This window comes from Heteronotia binoei, chromosome 1, assembly GCF_032191835.1.
Source record: "Heteronotia binoei isolate CCM8104 ecotype False Entrance Well chromosome 1, APGP_CSIRO_Hbin_v1, whole genome shotgun sequence".
NCBI lineage: Eukaryota > Metazoa > Chordata > Lepidosauria > Squamata > Gekkonidae > Heteronotia > Heteronotia binoei.
The window spans coordinates 22,886,700-22,904,306 of NC_083223.1; the positions used below are offsets into that span (position 1 = coordinate 22,886,700).

The 17,607-nt window shown below is 43.2% G+C and overlaps 1 protein-coding gene across 5 annotated transcripts in view; it reads right to left on the reverse strand.

Moving 5' to 3' along the window:
- Nucleotides 1-708: 708 nt before the first annotated feature.
- Nucleotides 709-17,607, reverse strand: part of AGAP1 (ArfGAP with GTPase domain, ankyrin repeat and PH domain 1) — a 505,789-nt gene continuing 488,890 nt past the window's right edge. For all 5 annotated transcript variants that reach the window (XM_060232474.1, XM_060232501.1, XM_060232465.1 and 2 more), the window contains 2 exons: nt 2,679-2,934; nt 709-2,163 (listed from right to left, as the gene is read on the reverse strand). In XM_060232474.1, coding sequence (XP_060088457.1) covers nt 1,957-2,163; nt 2,679-2,934 — 463 coding nt within the window. In that variant the 3' untranslated portion in view covers nt 709-1,956. The remainder of the gene's footprint in view (nt 2,164-2,678; nt 2,935-17,607) is intronic.

Genomic DNA, 17,607 nt, shown 5'->3' on the forward strand with positions numbered 1-17,607 from the left:
CCAGTCTTATCGACGTACATTTAATCCCATGCTTTATCCCCCCACCCCCATTCCTTCATGAGAAATGCATAGCCCTAAGTAGTTAAAAAAACGCAGGGTTACTAAAGGCAGGCAGATAGAAAAAATCCTTGTTTCACTTGCATCTAATCGGCTTAAAATAATTTATCTGAGCTCAGTTTTTAGCAAATAAATGTCCTTTGCAACATACCCTTTCCCTCCTGGCCATGTCTTGCAATTCAGAATTAGAAACACAGCCCGCAAAGGAACCACTTCTGTGCTACCAAAATATTGAAGCTGTAGCTGACATTCAAAGTAAAGTCCCAAAGCCCTTTCCAGCAGTCAGCTCATTCCACAAAGATCCACTTCGGAGTACAAGCCATGAAGAGAGGGAACCTCAGGTTAAAATCAGAAAACAAACCAACCAAACCCAAACACCCTGATTCTTAACGTACAATGCCCAGTTGCCATCCACAGCAGCATCGCAAAACTTACAATAAAAGATGTTTGTGCTTCTGGAAGACAATGGCTCATGCTCCCAAACCATATTTCCTTGCACTGTAAACATGTGCCAACATTTTCAGTCAGATATGTTCTTCATTGAAGGAATAAAAATCTATTTCTCTGGTGGGAATGTTTTCATGATCTGTCTCTATGATCCGTGTTCCCTTAGATCCTAACTATCTGCACATTATTTCACATCAATTACAGTTTATAAATTAACAAAATTTGTATTTGCCTTACAAAAAAATCAATACATATTATGAACATTTTAAAAATCCCAATAGATTTTTCACATACATATAACCTAAAGACACAATACGAAATCAGTATAAGTTAGGCAATGCACCACATGAATGACCAAAAATGGAACATTTTTAACCTTGGCAAAAGTGACACAATGTTATTTCTCATAACTAAAAAGAAAAAAAATACACATTTTATGCAATTCTTTTAAAAAAATGTATGCAGAATATTTTTTTCCTTAGCCGTGTTCATTCTTCTTTTTTTGCATCTCATATCTATTCTTATTTATTTTTTTCCCATCTTGTTTTTACATTGAGGAAGGCTACAGTCAAATAATACTCAAGCAACTGATTTCCTCTCTTTGGACTGAAAAATTAAACAGATACTAAATTATGACAGTGAATTTAGAAAGGAGGACTCCAAGGGCTTGAAAGAACATGTCTGGGATAATCTGATGCTTCTAAGAATATTGCAATCACATCGAAGCAATCACTGAAGCGTGCCGTGTAACTACCTCCTCAGCTAATATGCTTTTTTCTCCGTGATGACTAATCATGTTCTATTAAACAGCAGTAATGCTGGAAGAACTCAACTATAGATGTGTAATGAAGCCAGTATTCTCCCCGGACAGATTAGCTACAACTGATTTGACACATACCATCATAGGAGCTTCAAACCTGACAAACTCTGTGCTTGCTCCTGATTTATGCCGTCAAGCTCTTCGGAAAAGAGAATGAAATCCAAGTGGTTCAGTTTGGTAGAGGTGAAATGTACCGATGTGCTTAACTGTCAGTTATGAAAAGTTACAATTTCTGGTCTCTCTCTCTCTTTTCTTCCTCCTGCCGTTCCTGGCCAGTGACTCTCATGCAATGCTGGCCAGAGGCCCCCGCCGGCAGACATCCTGTCCAACAGGCCTCGGCCATGTGCTATAATTAGTGACTCCGTGATGTCTCTTTGTCTTACCCTCCCCCTTTTCACAGTTTCATCAGTTAAGATCTTTTTATTAAAACAAATGGTTTCTGCAATCCTCTTTTCTCCTTCTGGTCTCTTTTTACAAGATCCTGGCAATTTGTTTCCCCCTGGAGAAAGTGAGGGCTGGAGAGGAAAAGAGAAGGCATATTTTATAGACTCACAGAACCTCAGCTGTGAAGGTTATGCATAATTGCAGTGCTGTGGGTGTTAGTGAGGCCACAAAAACGAGCACCGGATCCTTCAGATGATGGAAGGCATTCTGGTCGTGCTGCTGTTGTTCCTGTTAGTGTTCTTCCTGGACAAATTCGGAGTGGCCATGAGAACAAAGCGCTCATCTGGACAGCCGTACTGCAGGAGGATGTCCACGCATTCCTGGCTTGAGGCCTGCCTGGCGTAGGCCAGAGCTCCGTTTCCGTGGGCATCGCGGGCCATGACATCAACACCGTACTGTGGGAGAGAGCACACAGCGTTGCTAGCTCTGCCCTCACTGATGACCAGGAATACACAGAATAGGGAAAAGAGACCTAGGCAGAGCTGAGATGAAGCCAGGGAACATTACGCAAGTTTCTTACTCTGAGTTTTAACACTGGAGTGGCTCAATTACAGATCCACTTGCTGCATCCTAGGTCTGGCCCTCCCCCAGTCCATTCCAAGTGCCAGCTGAGTCCCAGCACTGTCATCTCAACTGCCCCCAAAGGTCTAAGGCCTTTTCTTCATAAAATACTTATGAGCGGATAGACCTTACACCTCAGTCATTTTCAGAACCATCCTCTGTTTTTAAAAAGACCCATAAACTCACATGTTTGGGTGTGTGTGGGGAGGCATTTGTGAACTTCCTGCATTGTGCAGGGGGTTGGACTAGATAACCCTTGGAAGTCCCTTCCAACTCTATTCTATGTCAGGGAGTGGGGCTACAACACAGTCAAAGGCAACATGACCCCATCTTTGGAGTGGGGACTTACCCAAATCAAGAGCTGCACCAGCACGACGTTTCCTTTTCTGCAAGCCAGATGTAAGGACGAACGCCCATCCCCGTCTCCGCAGGTCTCATTCACTTCTTCTCGTGAGCCGTGTGCCAGAAGAAGGATGACCGTCCGCAAGTCCTCCTCTGCCGTTGCTCGTAGCAAGTGCTGCCCCAAGGAAAGCTCTAAGCATGGCAGTGGAGCAAGGAAGAGCTTCTGCTCATATTTTGCCCGGATCCAGTGCTCCTTTTCTTCCCTAGAGAAGCAAACACACAGACTTCATTCGGGGCCAAGTCTATCCATCCTTCTGCCGGTCCTCTGAAACACAGGGACAAGCTAGTTCTGCAGATTATTTGGGCTAACGTATATCATATATGGACTGGACCAGAAAGAGAACATTTTTAATGTGGCCATCAAAATCAGAATGCTACCTGGACTCTGGTAAAATGGGAGGTGAACAATGTCGTAGCTGAGCGAATGTACTGCTTTCCCATGACATTTGATGCACAAGTGGAGTAGATGTTACAACGGTGTAGATTTATGAGGCAAAGAGATGAGAACACAAACGTGGGCCATGTGCAGCTCATCAGAAACAGCCGCCTCTGCACACATGCCACTGTAGTGGCTATAGTAAATGACTTTGCCGTTCTACAAAAGCGCTCCTACAAACTGTTCTCCCTGGTTATGAAAAAGTAACATGGTAAGATGAATGCATGTGACTGAATCATAATGTATACATTTTGCAATAATGGCAGTTGGAATAGGGGGGGGACACAGCATCTAGGTTTTGCTGGGTGTACAGTTGTGAAGCAGTGGCCAATGACATGTGGCACGAAGAGACTCCCCCATGATGGTCTACTCTGTGCATAGAGTTTCCCATCTCACAGCACCAATATCCTTGTGGAGAAAAAAAATTCACACATGAAGCTGCACTGATAGAGCTGCTGAAAGAAGTGAGCTCTCTTGCCTGGTCATAGAGCCTTCCGATTCTTTTGCGAAGGGTGGTGTAGTATAGTGATTTGGACCTGGGAGAAATTCTCACTCAGTCATGAAGCTCACTGGGTGACTTTGGGCCATTCACTCTGACTCAACCAAACCAACCTCCAAGGATATTTTTTTTGGTAGAAAAAGCCCAGTGGGAACTCATTTGCATACTACGCCACCCCACCCTGATGCCAAGCCAGCCGGAACTGTGTTCCTGCTAAAAAAAAAAAAGCCCTGCCTACCTCACAGGGTTACTTTGAGGAGAAAAAATAGGAGGGGAGGGCTACATATGCTGCCTTGAACTTCATGGAGGTATAGTGGGAATAACAATGTGACAGGCAAACTTCTGAAAAGGCTGCCGGAATAGTATGTCAGCCCACTATTGGAAACTAAGCAGGCTGGGTAGTTGGAGGGGGGGGGGGGAGGTCACCAAGGAAGAGTCTGCAGAGGAAGGCAATGGGAAACCACTTCTCCCTCTCACTTGCCTTGAGAATCCCCTGGGCTGGGCTGGCCATGAATCAGGTGTGGCTTGATGGCCAGTTTATACATATGCTTCTGAAAGCTACGTAGGACATTTCATATTTCATTTTATTATACAGAAAAGATAAGCCAGTTATGTGATCAGTTTTCCAACACAAAGAGCTACTTCAGGGGTGGCCAAGCCGCCCTGAGCCTGCTTCGGCGGGGAGGGCGGGATATAAATAAAATTTTACATTACATTACATACATTACAAACTGTGGCTCTTTCGCATAATATGGTGTGGCTCTCGTCAGCCAGCTTGGAGAAAACATTTAAAGCTAAAGTTGCTTTCTTTCCACCTCCACCTACCTACCCATCTACCTACCTACCTTCCTTCCTTCCCTTGTGGCTCTCAGGCATCTGATGTTTATTCTATGTGGCTCTTAAGTTAAACAAGTTTGGCCACCCCTGATCTACTTCATGCTGCATTTAAAAGGGAGGGAAAAAAGGACACTGTTCTGCCTTCAGAAGTGAATTCAGCTTAAGTGAAAATGTATCATAGGTATAGAAGGTTTTTGCTTTTTTTTTTTTAAAGTGGACATTTAACTTCTCTTTCATGGAACTGATGAACTAGTATAACGTCATGGCCTTCCCAATAAATGCCAGTATTTCTATCCCCATTTCACACATTCCATTGAGAAGTTGAAAAGTTTCCATGTGAGGCTAATCAGTGATGTTATTTGAACTCTCCAGATTCCTCATAGGTTTCTTATTCCGTGCGTGCAGTATAAAAGAATAACCAAATTGTACAAAAGTAACAGTTAAGATTACATTTCACAGTCTTCCATAAGAACCCTGCCCCAAGGTATGCTTACAGGGTGTTGAGCGGGGTGAGTTTGCTTTGGAAGATGTCCTTGGACAGTCAATCATTGTGGCAGTGTCTTCAAACAGAGAGACACTTGCAAGGAAGTGTGGTAATGCTCAGGGCTTACTCCTTCCATCACAAAAAGAAATGGTCTTTTGAGGTTCTTCAGCAATGCTTAACCTATTCCCAAGTAATGTAGTGTCAGGTTAACTTTAATCTGTTTTCAAATGCTTATGTAAACAGGTCCTTTACAAAGTAAATCTGGATTAGTTTTGCATCACTTCCTGGCCAGGGGAGGGTGACCTTTGCATAACCTTTCTGGATACTTTTATATACAAAGCTTGTTACATCAGGTTCTTCTGCAAAATTTACTGTACATAAGGAAGAACTTGCCTACTCGACAAAAAAACATTTTTTAAAAATATATATAATGAAAAAAGATTGCCTCAACTTTGGATAGTTTGTAAAACTTTGCTTTCAAAGAACTGAATGGCATACTTTGAGAATGACTAGCAGGGGTTAGAGAAATGAAATATGTTCAGAGATGTTCACCAGGATGTCTTGACATTTGCCATTATTCAAGCAGGAAAAATATATTGTATTTTCTCTACTTGGATAGATTAAAGGATATTATTTCTTAAACATATTAAATAGAGCCCATGTAGATGGTGATCCTAATTAAAGGAGCTTATTTTTAGAAAAGTGGTTTAGGACTGCAGTCTTCAATATTCAAACACATACATGGCCGGCCCACAAGGGAGTTATTTGAATGTGAAAAGTACAGAAACTGATGTAGAACATGCAAATAGAACATGGAAAGCTGAGGTGAAAGTAACTAGACATTTTCAAGATAGAGGATTTAACCAAGGGGGTTTCCTCAAGGATCAGTACTAGGATTGCCAGATCCAGGTTGGGAAATCCCTGGAAATTTTGGGGGTGGAATCTGAGAAGAGTGAGAAGAGTGGGATTTGGGAAGAGAGGGACTTCAGTGGGGTATATGCCAAAACAGCCATTTTTTCCCCAGGTGAACAGATCTCTCCTAGATGGCTGGAGATTTCCTGCTATTACAACTGATCTCCAGCTGATAGAGATCAGTTCACCTGGAGAACATGGCCACTTTGGAAGGTTGACACTATGCCATCATACCCCACTGAAGTCCCTCTTCTCCCCAAATACCGCCCTCCTGAGGCTCAACTCCCAAAATCTCTGGGTATTTCTCAAGCCAGAGCTGGTAAAATACCAGGCTATATAAAAGGCTCCTCTAATGCCCCAAATTTGCACCCTTTTCTGCTGGTGGCAGGAACAAGGTTTCCTAGCTACTTCAGGCATTCTGAATGGGACTGTATTACTTGGGATGCTCACTGAGTGGAGTAGAATGTGAGGTTACCACTCCAAGCGTTGGTTGTTTAACTGGATTTGGACATCGGGTGACCCCATAGAATCAAAAGACATGCACTTTCAGCTATACTTTTTGGATCAGGGGTCCCCAACATTTTCAAGCCTGTGGGCACCTTTGAAATTCTGACACTGTGGCAAGAACAGCCACAAAATGGCTGCCATAGGAGGCGGAGCCAGAAATTCAGTGGCTGCTGCAGCTTACCTTCAGACACAAATCCTTGAGTTGCAGTGGCAGTTGCTGTTGAAGCCACATTTTAAAAATCTGTACAGCCAATCAAATCTCCAATGTCCAATCAGAAGCTTTGCTGGGCCAAAGCCCCACCTGGCCCCATTCACTTAAAAACACCTGGCAGGCACCAGGAACGGTGTCAGAGGGCATCTTGGTGCCCAAAAGTAACATGCTGGTGACCCCTGTTTTAGATTAGTTAATAAGGTACAAACCTAAACAGTAACTTCAGTCTAAGCCAATATAACACTGCAAAGGACCGCATAGTACAATTCTTACCATCTTCATCAAGTACCCATGGGACTGTGACCTAAGAAGAAGACAGCAGATTTATACCCCGCCCTTCTCTCTGAATCAGAGACTCAAAGCGGCTTACAATCTCCTGTATCCTCTCCCCCCACAACAGACACCCTATGAGGTGGGTGCGGCTGAGAGGGCTCTCACAGCAGCTGCCCTTTCAAGGACAACTCCTACGAGAGCTATGGCTGACTCAAGATCATTCCAGCAGATGCAAGTGGAGGAGTGGGGAATCAAACCCGGTTCTTCCAGATAAGAGTCCGCACACTTAACCACTACACCAAACTGGCTCCTACAACCTAACGAGCCTTACTAGCGACAAAGCAGGCAAAAACTTAAGAAAATGTATGTTTTGCAAATAAAACATTCTCTAAAGTACAACTGATTATCTTAATACTGGTGGTGGAAAGTGCTGCCAAATCACAGCCAAATTATGGCAACCCTGTGGTGTGTTCAAGGCAAGAGATGAACAGAAGTGGCTTGCTATTGTCTGTCTCGGCATAGCAGTCCTGGACTTTGTTGGTGGTCTCCCATCCAAGGACTATCCAGGAATGACATTGCTTAGCCTTTAAGATCTGATGAGAATAAGCTAGCCTGGTCCATCCAAGTCAGGGCTTTTAAATATTATATTCTATGAAAACTAATATGGCCATGATTGCATAATAATGACAGACTATAACAATGCTACTTAACATGCAGACTTTGAGATGTCAGACCACAAGGGATGATCAACAATCATGTATCATTCATATTCATTCAATCATTATGAAAATGCAATATGCCACTGCTCCGGAGAGCTTCTGGAGGTGACTGACACAAGTGAAAACAACATGACAACAAAATCATAACACTAATAAACAAAAAGACTATCAAATTATAATTATTCTATTTCTTAATGGTTGTTTTTTGATATCACATTTAAAGCTATCCTTGATATCTAGCTTTGAGCACCCCAGTGAGCTCAAAATGCCTCTCAGATCCTATAAATAATTACTTGGAAACAGTCAGCTAATCTCACAATGGCACAGAATAGCACACCAAAATGGGTTGGGTTAAGTCTTTGCAGAAGCAACACTAAGAGAAACAAATAGGAGGGTGAGAAATAGTTTAACAGTAGGTCACATAACAGATTTAAAGGCAATAAATTTATTGGGAAAGGAGTCAGTGGATTGGGATGCTACTCCATTTGTCAAAGAATGGTTACATTGCAACTGTAGGTTGGCTGTGAGTACAAGAATTTGGTGAAAATCAACAAATGCATTCTGTGAAGATTGATTGGTTGACTATATGAAAATAACAATAAAGAGTTTTGTATGTTTTATTATTATTTGTAAATTGTGTGCTACACATCCTTTATATCAGTAAAATTTATAATAATGCTATATGTGTATGCGTATACACACACACACAGGGCCGGTGCGTGGGAGTAGGCCAAGTAGGTGACCACCTAGGGCATCACCAGGCCTAGGGGGCACCACCAGGCACCTCCTATCCCCAAGTGCGGTGTGTGTGCTCCTTGGAGCCTGCCTTCCCCAACGGAAAGCAGGCTCCATGGAGCGCAGACACTGCCCAGATGGTTTTGCATTCCCCGAGTGTTACAGACTTGGGAAACGCGAAAGCAGACAGTGCCTGGGCAGTGTGTTCCTTGAAGCCCAGCAGGGATAAATTAAAGCTGAAGAAAAGCCAATTACAGTTTCTAAAAATTGGCATCTGTTGAAGTCCTTCCTACTCTACTTTAACAAAGCCATGGGGTGGGAGCCATAGCTCAGAAGCAAAGCATCTTTCTCACGTGCACAAGGTCTTGTCCCTGGCACCTCCAGCTAAAAGGAGCAAGTAGAAATGGTCATGCGAAGGTCTTGGCCCTGGCACCTCCAGCTAAAAGGATCAAGTAGAAATGGTCATGCGAAGGTCTTGTCCCTAGCACCTCCAACTAGAAGGATCAAGTAGAAATGCTCTTGTGAAGGTCTTGTCCCTGGCACTTCCATCTAGAAGGATCAAGTAGAAATGGTCATGTGAAGGTCTTGTCCCTGGCACCTCCAGCTAAAAGGATCAAGTAGAAATGGTCATGTGAAGGTCTTGTCCCTGGCACCTCCAACTAAAAGGATCAAGTAGAAATGGTCATGTGAAGGTCTTGTCCCTGGCACCTCCAACTAAAAGGATCAAGTAGAAATGGTCATGCGAAGGTCTTGTCCCTGGCACTTCCAACTAGAAGGATCAAGTAGAAATGGTCATGTGAAGGTCTTGTCCCTGGCACTTCCAACTAAAAGGATCAAGTAGAAATGGTCATGCGAAGGTCTTGTCCCTGGCACTTCCAACTAAAAGGATCAAGTAGAAATGGTCATGCGAAGGTCTTGTCCCTGGCACTTCCAACTAGAAGGATCAAGTAGAAATGTCATGTGAAGGTCTTGTCCCTGGCACCTCCAGCTAAAAGGATCAAGTAGAAATGGTCATGTGAAGGTCTTGTCCCTGGAACCTCCAGCTAAAAGGATCAAGTAGAAATGGTCATGCGAAGGTCTTGGCCCTGGCACCTCCAGCTAAAAGGATCAAGTATGGTAGTATTCTCACAATTTTTATTGTTTAATTTCATAATTTAAAACAAAATTAAATGTAAAATTAAAAACTGTACATTAAAAATGTAAATAGTTTCAAGTTTCTTCATTTCTCCTACAATTCTCCGTTTTGTTTTTTTTTAAATTTTTTTTGGGGGGGTGCTAGTGGTCAGCTTGTCTAGGGCACTGAAAACCCTAGTACCGGCCCTGCACACACACACACACATACACACATTTCCCTCCTGGATACAAACATTTAGCAGAACATGACTATCCCACACTATTAGTTTATCATCAGCTATAGACCCAGTTAGTACAGAAAAGGCTGGGAGGGGACAGGTTGGTAGTTCACACAAGTCAAAAATCAAAATGTCTTAGCAGAACTGGTCTGTCATTCAGTAACAGGAGTTCATAGAAAAGCTAGGCCAACTCAGAGGAAAGGCGAATGATGGGGAATACTGCAGAGGTGGATTCCAGAAAATCAAATAAAGTCGTAATCTAGGAAACATACTGGGTCTGCTGACTCCCTCCCAGAGCCCCTTAACAAAAGTGTTACACTGTCAAGCAAGAAATTTAGCACAGTTATAAATACTGCCACCTGCTATATCAGTTAGAAAACTGTTTTGGTCAATTCTGGTAATTTATCTGTCCTCTAAACTCAGGAGTCCTGCAGCAGTTCCTGATCTCACTCATGGTGTTTAGGACTGATCTGCAACCTAGAATGGAGAGTCACTGTTGAGTGTCATCCGGCTAGTGGATCAGTTCTTTTTTTCTTTTACTAAGCCTCCAGAAGCATCTCTCCCTCCCTCCCTCTCTCTTTCTCTCTCTCTGTGTGAAATCATTGCCAGAAAGTGGTAGCTGCACATGGGAGGCGACAAGCTGAAAGTGACAAGGCAGAGCTGATGCTGGTCAGAAATGGCCATGGTTTAACTGACCAGCTAAGGAGTCTTGCAATACATTCCTAAGCAAAGTTACATCCTCCTAAGGCCAGTGCATTCAACAGGCTTGCCCGCCTTGATTCCTAGTGACTGCACTGGGCAGTTAATTCAGGGTTTTTTTTGAGCAGAGACACAGTTCTGGCTAGCTTGGCACCAGGGGGTGTGGCTCAATATGCAAATAAGTTCTTGCTGGGCTTTTTCTACAAAAAAGCCCTGTGTGGAACATTGGTGATGTTAGGGGCGGGGTCTAATACATAAATGAGTTTCTGCTGGGCTTTTTTGTAGAAAAATTAATTATTTATTTTTTAAAAAAATCAAGCAGAACTAGCTCTCCTTTTGACTGTGTGCAGTAAGGAGCTCTTCTGTCACCATAGCCCAGAAATGCAATCACTGTCATTAAACAAGTGAACTCCAGTCTTCATGAGTCAACATGGAAGCCCTTTGAAAAAAAGAAATGTCTTGCAAGCTTACCGAAAGGACCACGGCTTTTTTGTTTTGTTTCTGTGGTGATAATTGCCAGTTCCTGCCCTGGATGTGCAGACTAGCCTGATCTCGTTAGATCTTGGCAGCTAAGAAGGGTCCATCTTGGCCACGACTTGGATGGGAGACCACCAAGGAAGTCCAGGGATCACTAAGCAGAGGCAGGCAACAGCAAACTGCCTTGGTATGTCTCTTGCCTCAAAAACCCTATTATATGGGTTTGCCATAAGTTGGCTCCAATCTGATGGCACTTTCCACTACCACCACTCAACAGTACTGAGTACTGACACTGGTGTGCGTGTGCACTCTTCCAAGCCCTCATAGAAAATTGGTGGAAATCAGTGCAGCCATTTTTTTGTTTTTGTTTACAAAGGTCAATAAAGTTGAGGCATCTCATACAGTCTCAGGCAGGCTACTCCAAAGGGTTCTGCTACAGCTTGACCCTCTTTTATGACAGTGATTGTGTTTCTGGGCTGTGGCGACTGAAGAGCTCCTTACTACACACAGTCAAAAGGAGAGCTAGTTTTGCTTGATTTAAAAAAAAAAAAAAAATGAAATAAGAGCTTTCCAGTGCAATCACCAGGAATCAAGGCACACAAAGGGGATTGCACCACCCGTGTCTGGGATCCACAGCTGATCTCGTTTCAGATTTCTTTTTTCCCCAATGGAAGGCCAGTCCAAGAGCAGAGTTGTCAGCACTAGATCACTTTGCCTCGTTCCAATCCCCTTGAGGACCCGTTGCTCACATCCCCTCTTAGTTAATGAGCTAAAAAATGAATTATTGGCGCAGGCTGCAATAAGCAGAAAGGAGGCAGCACCGCACTTCATTTGGGCCAGCACGGATTTACCCTTAAATAAATCAGGTGGCTAAAGAATGAAGGGGAATGAGAGGAAGAGCAACCGATCGGCAAAAACACCTGTCTCTAGAAAGGGATGGCATGTGCAACTCAGACCCTGCTACTAAATGCTTTCCTCCCTTTTCTTTTAGGGGGACAACTTTGCTTCCCTCGGTGCCTCTTATTAAAATTACCATTACTGTGATCTCAGAGTACAAAAAGAAAAGAAAAAAACAAAGGACAGGATTAGCTGGCTCATTTACTGAGATTAAAAATTTCCTAGTGCATTTCCCTTGGATGACAAAGCACCTCAAAGCTAACACATCCCACCGGGCAAACATGACCGCAAGCTGATACCACCCCGGGAAAAAAAACATGTTGCGTCTCCAAGAACGTATCAATTGCTGCAGACATTGGTTCAGGGAACTCGGTTCCAAATAGATGTCCACAAGAACAGAGACCCACCCAAGTCACCAAGGACTCCGAACAGCGACCATGATTGCTAACAAGTTAGAAGCACAGTTAATTAGACTCTGTGAAACCCAAATTCCCCTTTTTCTGTTTCAACCGGTTCCTGTCAGACATTGAAGCCTCGCTCATAACAAAGGCCTGATATAACTGGATGCAAATAATCACACCGCCGCCTCCTCTATGCCAGAGAAGTGATGATGCATTAAAGCCTGACGAAAGAGCACCATCAATTTCCTGGCTTCGATGTGCATCTCTACCATCAATGATCTTTAAGCATCTTTTAATGCAAATAATGGAAACTGGGGTCCGTTTCAGATTCTGCATATGGGTGGCACACACAAAAAAAATAGCATAACACCCCTCCGTTTATTTAGCTCCTTGAAGAACACATCCAATTACTTAAATGACTCTGCCTTTTGTACCTATCATTGTCATCTGAAAACAAATAATAAACCAGTGAATGCTGGTGAGGAAGTTATGGAGGGAAGTGAAAAATGATCAGGAGACATCCAGCAAATGTGGCTCTGCCAATTATTTCACTTCACAAACTTCGCTGTGCTTTGTCGACACAGCATGGAGGAGCATAAATATTCAGCCAAGAGTCCGTGTCTTCGACAACTCAAACATATTTTCAATGTAGCATTACTTTTTAAAAAAAGACTCAAGGCTTTGATCCAAAGGGCTGCAAGCTGAGCTCTGTAAGTGCCATAGACCTTCATCAACTTTTCTTTCTGCAAAACCATTCCTGAGGGTGGGGGGGGGGCAGTGTAGGATGGAAAGGGAAGGTCCCCTGTGCAAGCACCAGTCATTTCCAACTCTGGGGTGACGTTGCTTTCACAACGTTTTCATGGCAGACTTTTTACGGGGTGGTTTGCCATTGCCTTCCCCAGTCATAGGGAAATTGGTGGAAATCACCCCTACCGTGCTAGTGGAAGGGCCTTTCTACTCACACAAGGAAACAGAAGCTGGATCTAACTCAAGAAGTCCATTTTTCTTCCCATGGCATCTCTTGGGAACCGACCTGCCATGTCTGCTCACCAGGGGTGTTCCATCCAAGAAACTCTGTATGGAGTTCTGTTCATGGAATGGATGTTTCCTGATCTCCCCTTTCCAAATAATGGGGATCTTGACATGGGAAACTGCAGGGGAACCTGGCAACATCTCAGACACCATGTGGGCAAGTGGCCTACAACTTCCAGGAGAACTCCTTTTCATCTCAACCTGAGTCCCTCTTGCTCTTCCTTTTTCATGTTTTGTTACCTTCCAACGCTGCCCTTTGTGGAATATTCTGGGATTAAAAACACAGCCTCATCTGTCTGCAACTGTGTAGATTATAGGGTTGTACTGGTACAAAATGGCTTTATAACATTGCTTGGATAAGTGATTAGGGATTGTGACTGATACTGCTGTGTACAGGTTCCTGGAAACAGGATGCTATTTATGTAATTTCTGTACCACTTACTGTGTCGTGTTAATATTTATGCTATGCTTCATTTCTTTCTGGTGGTTCTAGACTTCTACAATCCTAATGTACTGGTCAGTGAATTTGCAATTTTTTTCAACTGTACTGACTCACTATATAATCCACCTTGAGTCCCTGTAAGAATGGCAGGCTGTAAATGACATAAAATAAATAAAAATATTATATAAAAAAAGGTAAAGGTAGTCCCCTGTGAAAGCACCAGTCATTTTCAACTCTGGGGTGACGTTGCTTTCACAACATTTTCATGGCAGACTTTTTACGGGGTGGTTTGCCATTGCCTCCCCCAGTCATCTACACTTTCTCCCCAGCAAGTTGGGTATTCATTTTACCAACCTCTGAAGGATGAGTCAAGCTGGAGCCAGCTACCTGAACCAGCTTTCGCTGGGATCAAACTCAGGTCGTGTGAGCAGAGGGCTCCGAATGCAGTTCTGCAGCTTTACCATTCTGTGCCGTGGGGCTTTTCAAAAATACAATAGTACCTTTCAAACTGTCATTTAAAGAGTGTCACAGACATGCTGCAATTTCCAGTCTTCATTCTACCATCCATAGCATTTTCATACTTAAATCTTTAGGAGGTTTTTGTTTTTCACACATAGCACATACATACAGCCACTGAATAGGCTGCGCCAAACCTTATCCCAAGGCAAACTTAAGGTTGAATATACATGCAACTGAGCAGCTGCAGACACTGTTCAGTAAAAAGTGTCTGAGTGTGCATGTGTGTATTATACATTATATTCTTTTGTATGCGCATGTATGAGATTTATAGCCTGCCTTTCTACCCTCATCGGCAATTAGAACCAGGCAAAAACATAAAAACAACAAGCTCAACACAAGGCAGGAAGGATACCCACATGTCAAATCATGTTTGCTGGGTCTGTGCTTTATACTTTTAAGGTATTTTACTGATTTAATATTTTTCTTCTTCATTTAAAAATATGAAGAGATCCTCATGAGATGAGAATTCTTTGAAGCTGTTTAAGAAAAAAACTTCATAGTCATATATCCACATACATTGTCAAGCAGCCTTCTTATCAGCTTGGCTAAATCACTAATTAACTATTTCTTTCCCACAAGCCATATACACACATACACAAATGAAAGCCTTTAGAATAAACAACACCCTAACACAGAAGCTGGGTGGCAGAAGAGAGACTCTTTATATTCTTCAGCCTGTGGTAACAAAAGGGAAAAAAGCCAAATGCTAAACCCATCTCATGTAGAATCCTACATTTAGTAATAAAGCACTCAGGCAATATACTGACACATCTCAACAGAACACCATATAACCCAGAATTTCACTGTCATAATAGTGCTGCACATTCTCTTTATCGAGGATGCAGAATAGTGTACTTATTTAATAAATAGATAGTTGGGAGAAAAAGCAAGGAGAGCAGATCTTGTTGCATGGGATTGGGGGGGGGGAGGGTGTTTGTTGCAGTCAGGAGAGCAAAGGTGAGAAATTGAGTGTTGTTGTTGCAGATAGACTGAGAACTGGGGGAGGAGAAGGCAGAGGTGGAGGCAGGAGAGGAAGAGAGAGAAAGGGGTAGCTAGCAGCAAGGAATTTCCCAAACTGTCTTCCTGCCTCAAGCAAAGCAGGAACTGGAAGGGAGGCATGGAAGAAGAGCTGGGAACAATATGCTGAGTAAACAGAGGGGGCTTCCTCTCTCTCGGCAGGAGAAGCCCCCGCTCTTTGGCAAAGTCAGTGCTTAGCAGTTGACTGCTCCCGTTGCATGCATGCCTTCTCTCTGAGTCAGCGTTGCTAAGGGGAAGAGGAATATAGGCCCTCTGGGGATCCAACCCCCTAGCAAACAAGAAGGATGCAGACAGCAAACAAAGACCAATGGACGCTTATTCCCCAGTTATTGAAAGCTTGTAAGAAACTGGCCACTGTAAATTATGGATGTAGACAAAAGTATGAGAGAATTTATGCATACTGTGAAGGGCAAGCTAAGAAGTGCATTTTCCTGCCTCCTGGCCAATGCCATCTGTGTTTTCAAACCTGCAGAACGTTTTATGAGACTTTAGAGTGGAAAACAAATACTAATTAAAACCAAATCAACCTATTAAGTTTATTACTGCTTTCAAGGTACACTTCAACGATAGGTAAAGAGAAGTTGTATGTAATGTCTATAGACAGGATGTTGCCTACATGCCTAAGGTGAGTAGTGCAAATGTACACACCTGTAGGACTGTGCCTCCGGGGATAAGTATGCTTCTTTTGTTTTTTTCTTTAAAAAGCCATGGAAAGAATGCTGTTTCACTTTGCTGCATTTTTGCCTATCTAGAAGTTTGTTAGCCTTTGGAATGGGAAAAAGAGCTATTTTCTCCTGCTTGTTAGGGTCCATTTAGCTCCATGGTCATTGTGTTGCCAGCTACCCACTGATAACTAGCAGGATGGTGGATAGGGAAATAACCAGAAGCAAAGAGAGGCCTAGGCTAGCATCACTGGCCATGTGGTGACATCACTTCCGGCACACACCAGAAGTGACATCATCACATTCCTGGCAATGTGGGGATGTACTGGTATTTGGCAAAAACTATGAGAAAAGTCATTTTGACTAGTTTCAAGTTCTTTGTGGATAATTCACTTTAGCTTGGACATCTCATTAGATACAGTCGAATTCTGTGGCACCAGAGAAGATATTGGATTTATATCCCGTCCTATACTCTGAATCTCAGAGCAATCACAATCTCCTTTACCTTCTTTTCCTCCCCACCACAACAGACACCCTGTGAGGTAGGTGGGGTTGGGAGAGCTCTCCCAGAAGCTGCCCTTTCGACAACTCCTATGAGAGCTATGGCTGACCCAAGGCCATTCCAGCAGCTGCAAGTAGAAGAGTGAGGAATCAACCCAGTTCTTCCAGATAAGAGTCCGCACACTTAACCACTACATCGAACTGGCTCGACCTGTTTAATGGACAATTATCAGGTTGAGCGGTCTAAGGACAAGATCTTTGAAGAAACAAGACCTACAATTTCTTTGGTTTCCTGCCCTTCTTCCTGGTTGCTAAGAGCTGCTAGAAGGCAGTTGCTCTTAGGATGACAGTAATTTTGGATATTTCTCCAAGGGAAGAAACGCTCCCTCAATGCCTCCAACCTGAATATTACTTATTTAGAAAAATATTATATCCCATCTCCGTGTGAACCTGCCCAAGGCAGCTTACCAAGTATAACCCATTTTAAAAACCAATTAAAAAGTTGTTAGTTAAAACCCAGCATTAAAAACCAACCCAGAGCACAAAAACACAGACAAACACTTTAAAATGAATAACAACATTCAGACCAGGGCTTTTTTTGAGCAGGAACGCATAGGAATGCAGTTCCGGCTAGCTTGTATAAGGGGGTGTGGCCTAATATGTAAACGAGTTCCTGTTGGGCTTTTACTATAAAAAAAAGCCCCTGGTGCCATCAGGGTGGTGGTGGCCTAGTATGCAAATGAGTTCCTGCTGGGCTTTTTCTACAAAAAAGAGAGCCATGATTCAGACTAAAATTCACCATAAGGGTGCTGTTAAAAGATGAACCCCTAAATCAAAAGCCCAGGTAAACATAATCATTTTGGCTTAGCCTCTATTTATTTTTTCACTTCTACCCTGCCATTTGCTCTTCTTTTTTATCCTCCCAACAATCTTGCAAGGTAGGACAGGCTGAGTGTGTGACTGGCGTGAACTTCCATAACAGAGTAGAGATTCAAATGTGGATCTTCCAGATCCCAGCCCAACACTCTAATAATCACTAGGCCACACTGACTCTCACCTAAAAGGGAGTAACCCAAGGGGAAGGGCATTCAATAAGTGAGGTGTGGTGGTGGTGGGAAGACCCATCAAGTCACAGCTAACTTGTGGAGACCCTGTACAGTTTTCAAGAGAAGAGACATTCAGAGGTGGTTTGCCACTGCCTGTCTCCACTTCATGACCCTGGACTTCCCTGGAGGTCTCCCAT